The sequence below is a fragment of the Entelurus aequoreus genome, linkage group LG05 (assembly GCF_033978785.1).
Source record: "Entelurus aequoreus isolate RoL-2023_Sb linkage group LG05, RoL_Eaeq_v1.1, whole genome shotgun sequence".
Classification (NCBI taxonomy): Eukaryota; Metazoa; Chordata; class Actinopteri; order Syngnathiformes; family Syngnathidae; genus Entelurus; species Entelurus aequoreus.
Window position 1 is genome coordinate 35,857,963 of NC_084735.1, and position 11,712 is coordinate 35,869,674.

Consider the following 11,712-nt stretch of genomic DNA (forward strand, 5'->3'; position numbering starts at 1 on the left):
AATATTTACATAAAATAAAACTTTACCGTTTCGAGCATTAAGTATCTTGTCTTTGCAGTGTATTCAATTGTAGGTTGAAAAGGATTTGCAAATCATTGTATACTGTTTTTATTTATGATTTACACAACGTGCCAACTTCACTGGTTTTCCATCCATCCATTTTCTACCGCTTGTACGTTTTGGGGTCGCGGGGGGTGCTGGAGCCTATCTCAGCTGCATTCGGGCGGAAGGCGGGGTACACCCTGGACAAGTCGCCACCTCATCACATTTTGTACAATGTATATACACTACCGTTCAAAAGTTTGGGGTCACCCAAACAATTTTGTGGAATAGCCTTCATTTCTAAGAACAAGAATAGACTGTCGAGTTTCAGATGAAAGTTCTCTTTTTCTGGCCATTTTGAGCGTTTAATTGACCCCACAAATGTGATGCTCCAGAAACTTAATCTGCTCAAAGGAAGGTCAGTTTTGTAGCTTCTGTAACGAGCTAAACTGTTTTCAGATGTGTGAATATGATTGCACAAGGGTTTTCTAATCATCAATTAGCCTTCTGAGCCAATGAGCAAACACATTGTACCATAGTTGCTGGAAATGTGCCTCTATACACCTATGTAGATATTGCACCAAAAACCAGACATTTGCAGCTAGAATAGTCATTTACCACATTAGCAATATATAGAGTGTATTTCTTTAAAGTTAAGACTAGTTTAAAGTTATCTTCATTGAAAAGTACAGTGCTTTTCCTTCAAAAATAAAGACATTTCAATGTGACCCCAAACTTTTGAACGGTAGTGTATATACAAAATCCAAAACCAGTGAAGTTGGCACGTTGTGTAAATCGCAAATAAAAACCAAATACAATGTATTCAACAGAAATTAAGTTGGTTGGCAGGATGTCGAAAGGAGACTTTTATTGCAAACAGTCGATCTGACATTAAAAACATGTCAAGACACTTTCTCAAAATAATCAAACTTTTCTGGCTTCAAAATAAAAGCGCTACACTATACATTTGGTTTAACTACATGTAGGGTTTCTCCTTAATATACGGCTTCATATTAGCCGGCACACCTAACAAAATAAAGTAATGTAACGTATTGTAGCGTCCCAAAGAAAAAAAAGATATTCCGACTTTCATTTTAGCTTTTATTGCCAACTTTATGATAACAACGGGCCCAATTTCAACAAGTATTTCTTCTGTGCATACACGTCTGCCTCCGTGCTTCACACAACAAGACACACAACGCTTGTTCATTCTCCGTTGTGTTCACAGACCATGGAAAAAATGGCCATCATAACACACTAACATACACATAAACACCAGCAGGTAGTTACAGTAAGAATGGCTATATATAGTTTATTATTTGCGCACTATTGACTAATGTTGCACCGACAATTTGGCCGGAAAAATACATACTTTATTCACCAGAACAGTGCTCCCAAAACCGATGTTGTGATGACGTAAGCTATACGCACGGGGTTGTCTGGAGCGGAGGCAGCGTGTCCGCGCTGTGGGCATATTTGCTGGCTGAAATATTGTGTAAATTCTTTTATAACATGATCTGGTCAAGTCCTCAATTACAGAATGATTAGCAGGCTCAATATTACATTTTATTAATTAATACAGAAGGATAAAACATTGCCATGCAGCAATTTGAAGACCATTAACTTGTACAACATGTAATGTACAGAATATCACTAATTATTTAATGATGAAAACTTACACCTATCTGCAATTAATCGCAATAATTTTGAGTTAACTATGAACAAAATGTGATTATCGCGATTAAATATTTTAATCATTTGACAGCTCTAATACATATACAGTCAAGGCCAAAAATATTGGTACCCCTGCATTTCTGTTAGATAACGCACCACTTCACCCAGAAAATTGTTGAAATTACAAATGCTTTGGTATTCACGTTTATTTCTTTTATTTGCATTGGAAAAACACAAAAAAAAAAAAAAGCCAAATCTGATATTATTTTACACAGAACTCCTAAAATGGACTAGACAAAATTATTGGCACCCTCAACTTAATATTTGGTAGCACACCCTTTGGGAAAAACAACTTAAATCAATCGCTTCCTGTAACTATCGATTAGTTTCTTACACCTTGCTACAGGAATTTTGGACCACTCTTCTTTTGCAAACTGCTTCAGGTCTCTCAGATTTGAAGGGTGCCTTCTCCCAACTGCTGTTTTTAGATCTCTCCACAGATGTTCTATAGCAGTGGTCCCCAACCACCGGGCCGCGGACCGGTAGCCGCGCAAGAAATTTAATTTTTTTTAAAAATAATAATTTTTTTTTTTTTTTTAATTAAATCAACATAAAAAACACAATATATACATTATATATCAATATAGATCAATAAAGTCTGCAGGGATACAGTCCGTAAGCACACATGATTGTATTTCTTTATGGAAAAAAAATAAAATAAAATAAAATAAAATAAAAATTATAAAATAAAATAAGATAAATAAATTAAAAACATTTTCTTGAATAAAAAAGAAAGTAAAACAATATAAAAACAGTTACATAGAAACTAGTAATTAATGAAAATGAGTAAAATTTACTGTTAAAGGTTAGTACTGTTAGTGGACCAGCAGCACGCACAATCATGTGTGCTTACGGACTGTATCCCTTGCAGACTGTATTGATATATATTGATATATAATGTAGGAAGCAGAAATATTAATAACAGAAAGAAACAACCCTTTTGTGTGAATGAGTGTGAATGGGGCAGAGAGGTTTTTTGGGTTGGTGCACTAATTGTAAGTGTATCTTGTGTTTTTTATGTTGATTTAATAAATTTAAAAAAAAAAAAAATAGAAATAAAAAACGATACCAAAAATTTAAAAAACGATACCGATAATTTCCGATATTACATTTTAAAGCATTTATCGGTATTATCGGACATCTCTAATATATATATATATATATATATATATATATATATATATATAGAGAGAGAGAGAGAGAGAGAGAGAGAGAGAGAGAGAGAGAGAGAGAGAGAGAGAGAGAGAGAGAGAGAGAGAGAGAGAGAGAGAGAGAGAGATAGTTGACGCAGGGGTAGATCTTGCTTTGGATTTTGGTTGAGACCAGGGAACTTGGGCTCGAAAATGGATCGATTGGTACCTGGCCACACAAGAAATTTAAAAAAATTGTAATAATAATTTTTTTTTTTTTTTTTATTAAATCTAAATAAAAAACACAAGATACACTTACAATTAGTGCACCAACCCAAAAAACCTCCCTCTCCCAACGCGGTCCGTGGGACAAATTTTCAGTTACAAAAAGGTTGGGGACCACTGATTTAGAATCACCAAGATGTTACTTACTGCTCACTGCAACCTCACTTTGACACCCACAGTATTTAGAGAAGAAAAGGTCTTTATAAAGGCACATTATGTATTTATATCTGGAGGGGTCCACAAGTTAGGCATGAATCAGTGAAAAACAATGTTAGATTTATTTGTGCATCATTAAGTACCGTATTTGATTTACATAACAAGTGCCTTTCTGCTGTGATTGTGATGCTAATGAGAAAAAATTATAGGTTTGTTTGCAGTTGATTTCATGCTACAAATTATAATAAATATAATTATTAGTCTGCAGTTGTTTTTATGGTATGAAGTTAAGATTTTGTCTCATTGTTTAGCTATAGATGTCCCTGTTTTTCAGCAATGTTTGCTAGCCATATCAAGCTTTAGTACTGTATATGCTGTTGAACCTACAAGAGATTTATTCATCTAGTTTATTAATACTAATAAGGATATTTTCTTGATTGGAACACCCAAAAACAGAACAGCATTTTCTGCTCAAATTCTACACTCACTCTCACTTGTTTTAATGCTACACTCAAGCTGCTTGACCATTATGTTAATTAAGCCGCAAAGAAGAAAAACAGATATGACGTCATATGCAAACCCAGCAATAAGGCATTTCATGAATTGCTCGTATTCGGACACTTTACTTCTTCCCAGAAGTGAAAAAAAGTGGTGGTCAACCAAACCAAGATGGCTGTTGTGAACTATCCGAGTACGCGAGGGTCATACTAAACAAATAAACAGATGAAAACTTGGAAAAGCAGGGAGGCCTACAATGTATTTGTGTGTGGCTGGGTCAAGAACATTGGTATCAAGACTCTCTCGTATTAATGTGCATAATTTTTGATCGGGTAAGGTTGCATTTCGTGATTAATTTTTGCGTCTTATGAGGACGCTTCCATGTAAACAAGCACCCGACAGCTCGACACCTGCGACTGCATATATATTCAACAAACTAACAATTACTGAATACTCACCATATTTGATTTTTGCCCGGTTGTCATATGTACAAAATCAACAGGAGGGGAGACGTAGAAGTACCTTTCCTGACAAAGTATCATTGACTCTGACTTTCTGCTTTCTTAAAAATTAAAATACAATTAATATGAAGATAATACTTTAATGGGAAATACTAAACGAGTAAAGTATATTAAAAATATATCAAACAAACCTTTAACGAAAAGGTCCCTGCAAAGTTGTGCATTCTTCGACTCTGCTCCCTTGTACTGGAGTGAATGCCACTTTTGTTGTCGTCTTTTGTCAAATGTTGCACTTTTCCACCATTTTTGATGATTTTAATTATTCAAAGCATTCACTCTTTGATTTTTCATCGCTTCACACGCAGGCTAGCTTAACCTAGCTTAGCTAGTTCGGAAAGTGTCACCACTCCAACATAACGCAAGTATGGTTTCATGTAACAATTGCTCACTTCTCTTAGAGAGGTTGTCCCTGCTAGAGGGATGCGTCCACATGTTAGAAAAGAATAGTAAGAACAAGTCAGTTAGTGTAGGCTACACTCGGCTGTACTTGGCCTGCTAGCGTGGTTAGCTCTAAGTAGCCAGCTAACCATGGTGCGCCGGAGAGCGGCCGAGTAAGCAGTTTTATACAGAAATTTTTAAAAAATGTGGACTTCAGCTAGAAAAATAGCGGCATTCCAATTAATAGCGGACATGTGGGATGCCTAAAGCTGTTTGGACTGCAATCATCCAAATGTGTTTAGCAGCAAAGTGGACAGCCATCAATGTTGTGGCTAGGAAAGAAGAAAGCGAGCTAGATGGTTATCTAACTACAAGCTAGCCTGTTTCGGTGTTCCCGATTGTCTCTCTGTCCTGCAACTCAAAGAAATTATGCCAGTTTTTAACAGTAAAATCTAAAGATTTTTTACAGCATATTTGAAAAAATATATAATCAAATGCATAAGCAAGTATGTAATATCATGAGGCAAATCCTTACATATTTATGTTAATATATATATATATATATATATATATATATATATATATATATATATATATATGTATATATTAATATATATATATATATATATTAATATATATATATATATATATTAATATATATATATTAATATTAATATATATATATATATTAATATTAATATATTAATATATATATTATATATATATATATATATATATATATATATATATATATATATATATATAATATATATATATATATATATATATATAATATATATATTTATATATATATTCACTGTTCGAAGCAGTTAAATTAAATTGATATGCACTGTTATGCAGTCACGGGTGTCAGCTGTCGGGTGCTATATCATCATAGTTTGTTTACATGGACGAGTCCTCGCAAGACGCAAAGTTAAATCACGAAATGCAACCTTACCCGAGCAAATACAATGCATATTTATATGGGAGAGTCTTATGATACCAATTTCCTTAACCCAGCCACACACAAAGCAGTTGTAAGCCTCCATGCTTTTCCAAGTTTTCATCTGTTTTGTCGTATAGACTGACATCTGGCACACTAGTTAGTTCAATGTGTCTGGAAACTACAACGGATAACCCTTGATATCACTCAACAAATTGTTTTTTATAACAAGTATAGAATATGTTCCATTGCATAGGGTTTTTTTGCTTGCATCTGCTTTCTGCAGGAAGAGCTAGGCCCCTTGCATACCTTGAGCTGCTTTGCTGCACAACAGCCATATTGGCTTGTTTGACCACCACTGTTTTTCACTTCCGAGAAGAGGTCACATCACAGAATTCAAGCAATTCAGATACTTACTGCTGCTCAAAACTGATACAAAACTTTTATTAAGTTAATTATCATGTTTTGAAATTTAGATTTACCGGTAACTGTATTTTGCGCATACCTTTCTTTGCAGCTGACTTTGGGGCAGCTTCTTTAGCTGTGCAGTTATATTTGTTGACTTTCAAAACACAGCTGGCATTTCAAATGGCTGATAATGTTTGATGTGTTTATGTGTGATGTTTTTCCCCTCCTAGCTGAATATTTGCAGAACATTTAGTGCAAATAGCACAGGAAATGTCATCCTCTAAAGAAGTCCCACACGATCGAGAGAATGTTTGTTTACTGTGTGCACAGTAGGAGAACAGGAGCGTTTGACTTGCTCACCTTAAACCCCTTCAGTACAAAACGGGTAATATCGCTTCATTGAGTTTTTTTTCTTTCTTTTTTTTTTTTAAATCTGAGCTATTTCTTATTAGTATTTCATAATTCCTTATGTCAGCCCAATATTTTTCATGCACCCCTAATTATCTTCTTAACTGCCATTGTCAGTTTAATCATATGGATTTATTTGCAGAATTAGTAGATTAATTTATTTTCCCAGTCGGGACCAATACACGAAAACATTCTGTGCCTGCCTGCGAGACCACATTCAGGGCAGGATTACTGCACACACACACAACATGAGGCCAAGCAGTCAGTGAGACTAATTAAAGTCTGTCACTAAAATGCTGCTTCTTTTAAATGTTGCGTTTCAACTTCTATGCTAGTGTTGGCCATATTTCTTTATTTTGTTCATCTGGGTTGCACTTCCAGTTGTGTAAGGGGGAAGAGGCACAAAGCTGATTGGACATTAATTACGCTGTGACGAGCCTGACTTTCGCAACGGTGGACAGGGATAGTGGTGCACACACACACACAAACACATTCAAATTAACACACGCACGTGTACACAAAAAACACACCAGGAAAACAGTCAATGAAGGCAGATTTTTCCGTTTAGGATTATACCAAGCACCGTTGAATCCCCACTGTTTACTACTGCGGTATCTTCTAACGGACATTTCCGCCATGTTTGATCAAAGTAATTATTGCTAAAAACTAGGGGTGTAACAGCACGCGTATTTGTTTTGAACCGTTTCGGTACGGGGGTTTCGGTTCGGTTCGGAGGTGTACCGAACGAGTTTCCACACGAACATATTAAGTAGCCGCCGAAGCTAAAGTCTTAACAAGCTGCTCCGCTTTCTGCCTCTGTCTCTGTCAGTACTCTACACAGCACTGTCTCACCCACACAACCAACTGATTGGTTAGACGCAGAGCGGTAACAGCCAATCAGCAGTGCGTATTCAGAGCGCATGTCGTCAGTGCTCCAGCGTTGTGATGAGCAGTTAGGTGTTTAGCAGGTGAGCATAAGGCAACGGACTCTCCCCAAATTATAATAAACACCTCCCAGTCAACTACTAGTAACATCACTATGAGCCCGTTGACGTTCTAGAAACCTAAACGGCAGCTGAGCTCGCTCGCAGTCCTGGCTTGAGGTGAAGGCTAATTAGCTTTTAGCGTAACGTTAACTCATTTTGCGGTGTGTGTGTGTGTGTGTTACGGACAGCAAAGCCCTGTCTGTCTGTTATTTCACTTAACCTTTTTCTGTGTTGATTGAGCTGTGTTGAAGCAAAAAAAAGGACTATGTTAAATGAAGAGTTTATGTCTCTGATAGATGATATAATAATGTAACTGCATCATTAAGCCTACATAAACTCCATGGTGTTCAGGGATGAATAGTCTCTCCTATTGCTATTGTACTATTTTTTCAGCAATAGTTACATTAATCATTAGTAATGGAGCAGCCTAGTTTTGAATGGCAGGGTCCCTGCCATCACATGTTGATAAAAATATAACATTTACATAATAAAAAACAACTACAGGCTTCCCAAATGCTGTAATAAATTAAGCATGATGAGTTGACTTGAAACTGTTTAATGTTGCACTTTTTATATGTAGAAGAAAAGTTTTGTCATTTTATTTAATCTGAGCAACAACTTGAGGCAGTTTAATGTTGATTAACGTGGGCAGAATTATTATAGTGTTCCCAATGTTAAAAGGATAAAACCATTGTTTACAAATTTGGTAAATAAATAACCAAAAAATTTGTATTTTGTTGTTTTCTTATTGTACCGAAAATGAACCGAACCGGGACCTCTAAACCGAGGTATGTACCAAGCCGAAATTTTTGTGTACCGTTACACCCCTACTAAAAACTAATCACAGAGATTGAACTCAAATTTATCGTGATCAGCGACCACAATCATATAATCGACGAGTCCTCGGACCAAACCCGCAACCACTCTACCACCTGAGCCATACTGCCCCATTTAAGATGTATTTCCAAGAAGCATTGTTACAACAAAGACATTAACGATGTGTTTAGTGCTATGTTTATTTCTGAAAACATACACACTCAGACTCACCTTGCAAATTAGTACTTTCAGAACTGGGTGGCGATAAAGAGAATCTCTCTGGAAATGGTTCACTTGTCGGCCACATGCAGTGCAACTGACAATTTCCAAATGTTCGCCTCCTTTAAGAGCATACCACTGTTAGCTATAAAGATAGGCTCAGAAGAAATAGTTTAGTTTGTACAAAAATGACCAAAAGTTGACTGACCACCACGTCTTCTTGAAAATTCTTTCCGTATAACGTTACTTTTGCGGCTGCGAAACTCTGGCCCCCTGAAGTCATCTCTTCCGTTATCTACAGGTTCAGGTCGAACCACAACGGTGCCTGGACAAAGCATAGTATTTCTGTCAATACATTTGTTTACATATTTACACAATACATAACATATATAGTTTTAGCGGTATCATTACTAAATCACAAAATAATAGTGTAGTTCGATTTTACATTAAACAGAGCTAAGAAAACAAAGTGTTGAACTCAGCATCAAGGTGATGTAGAAAAGACTACCTTTAGGCAAGCGAGTGACCTCCGAGTGACCGTTTGCACTGAACGGGAAATCCACATTGTCGCTATCGTTTGAGTCCCCAGATTCATCGAGGCCAGAGTGCTTTGTCACAACAGAAGGTTTTCTGAAATCATATTGAGACATAAATTAATATTAGCATTATACTTCTCCTGTTGTCTCATTTGTTTAAAAGTATTGTAATTATCCTGCTGTCTCAGTGCCAGAGTATTTCTATACACGTAGGAATGTAAACGAAACGCAAACTCGCCTTTTGGAGAATTTTGTGTCTGCAGCAGCCTGCTAAAAAGGACATTTTAAATGTTTACGTTTTATTTTATAATCACACGGTTACAATTGTATGTACCAATAATCTTTTACCTCCATTGTATGTTGACCAGCTGAATTTTCCACAGGACCATTCCTGTTTGTCACATCTACAAATGAAAAGTACACGTCAACAAACATTTTTTACATCATGAGGATTTTTCTGTGAATTTACCATCAGTCTCAGCTGAGCCATTGCTGTCCTCTGGAGTGGAATGGGCCAAATACTCGTGCAGTTTGCTGACCAGTACATTCAGTTTACTGTCCGAAGAACTGCAGTCAACAAAGAAGTGATATATTAATGGTTACTGAATATTACTGTAGGATATACTATAATCCACATAATTACATTGAGTATTCAGAATATTTGTTTAACAGAGAATTCAATAATACTACTACAAATGTTTATTGTGGAAATCTGGATGTTTGAGACAGGGTTCTTTTTTATATACCACTAGTGCATACATAAGTAAATGTAGTCAATTTAAATACATAAACATATCGTTTCAGAAAAAATACATGGCTTGGTAGATTTGTTAGCGTTGGATGCAAATAATAAAATATCTAAAATAAAGACTGTTCTTGCTTAGCTCAGTTAATACGACGACACTTCTCAACAGTCAATGTATTTTTACAGACATTTCCACAAGGTCCAACGACGACGAAATGGAAACTAAGTACCAATAGCAGGAAAACAGACAATATTGCAATCTACATAATGTTTGGAGTTGGTTCAGAGTTTAAAATACGCCGCTAACTCTACCTACATTATCACCAAACTTAATCAGAAACGGCTTGAAAACTGGCTGCTAGCCGATGTAGCTAACATAGCATGTTGCTAAGCTAGCTATTTGTCAACAAAGCTAACGGTGTTTTTCCAATGTTTACCTCAGCATCGCTACGACATTTAGGAAAACGTCTTAAATTATTGTGTAATGAACAACCGAAAAATGGTAATATTGTGCTTACTTTGAACGCAGCATCATGCAACAAAAAACGAACATTCACTGGGCTCTCATTTCTTCGTTTAAGAACGACGCCCTTGTCTGTGAAGGTTGAACACTGCCACCTGCTGCCTTGGAGTAAAACAACTGAAATGATTGCTGCTGTTTCCCAAATATTTTCCTTGTTACTAACAGTAACAGCAATTAAGTAAATAAGTAAACGTAATAAATAAGCGGAAAAATTCTGCCGTGAGCAGAAAAGCTGTGTGTGTACAGTATATTTTTGGTTATTTATTTTTCTACCTTATTTTTTGTGGACTTCTTGTATCTGCAATTCTGCACTGCAACATATGATTTCCCCTTTGCATGAGAAATAAAGTGTATCCTATCATATATTTGCAATATATGTTTCATTCTTCCAAATGAATATGATATTATCAAACCCCATTGTCTGACTTCATCTGGAATTCATCATTTGTATTATTTCATGAAAACCAAATAGTCTGATACCATCAGTGTTGGGACTAATGCGTTACAAAGTAACGCGTTACTGTAACGCCGTTAGTTTCGGCGGTAACTAGTAATCTAACGCGTTATTTTTTTATATTCAGTAACTCAGTTACCGTTACTACATGATGCGTTACTGCGTTATTTTACGTTATGTTTTATGTGGTATCGGCTAGAAACAGAAGCGCTGCGGTGTCTTTCTTCTGAATCTTCCTCTGTCACACGCCGGAGAGAAGAAAAGAGGCGTGTGTGTGTGTCTGGGTGTGGGTGTGGGTGTGGGGGGAGGGACACACGTGATCCGCGGTTTGATATATAAAACAAAACAAAAAGGTTGTTCGCATGCACGTTCAGTCCACACACAGCGTGGTCATGGCGAGCAGAGTAACGGAGGCACTTGAACGCCCCGCGCCATTTAATCGGTGTGTTTATAGGTGCAGACTCAATTGTGCACGACGAGGGTTTTAAACACATGCTGAACGTGCTTGAGCCACGTTACGACATCCCGTCGCGCACCCACTTCAGCGATAAGATTGTGCCAGATCTTTACTTTATGAGCAGGAGAAGAAAAAAGTTGTGGAAGAACTATCCAGAGCATCATCTGTTGCGCTCACGACAGACTGGTGCACGTCCAGGGAAACAATGTGACGATAGCGCTCACTTCATCACAGCAGACTGGCAGATGAGCAGACACGCCCCCTCTACGAGAGTCACCTTGCGCATGTACTGACACAAGCAGTGGAGGAATGGAAGATAAAGATATCCCAGTCACAAGTGATAATGCCAAAAATCACATAAATGCAGTGAATGAGGCAGGACTGGGACCACAGGTAGGTGCTTTGCACATGTAGTGAATTTGGCATCACATCTCAGTCAATAGGATGGATCAGGAAGGAGGTTTCCTAGCACA

General features: G+C 36.8%; 1 protein-coding gene across 5 annotated transcripts in view; it reads right to left on the reverse strand.

The window, feature by feature from the left end:
• The window catches only part of LOC133650583 (transcriptional regulator ATRX-like), a 63,089-nt gene extending 52,653 nt beyond the window's left edge, over positions 1-10,436 (reverse strand). For 4 of the 5 annotated variants that reach the window (XR_009826253.1, XM_062047985.1, XM_062047987.1 and 1 more), the window contains exons 1-7: positions 10,324-10,436; positions 9,530-9,627; positions 9,409-9,464; positions 9,299-9,330; positions 9,033-9,154; positions 8,733-8,849; positions 8,537-8,646 (exon numbers count right to left, since the gene is read on the reverse strand). Coding sequence is in view for 4 of the 5 variants with exons in the window: in XM_062047985.1 (XP_061903969.1) it covers positions 8,537-8,646; positions 8,733-8,849; positions 9,033-9,154; positions 9,299-9,330; positions 9,409-9,464; positions 9,530-9,627; positions 10,324-10,358 (570 nt within the window). In the remaining variant the exon portion in view is untranslated. The remainder of the gene's footprint in view (positions 1-8,536; positions 8,647-8,732; positions 8,850-9,032; positions 9,155-9,298; positions 9,331-9,408; positions 9,465-9,529; positions 9,628-10,323) is intronic. The other variant, XM_062047986.1, reaches the window with a different exon arrangement.
• Positions 10,437-11,712: the final 1,276 nt, after the last annotated feature.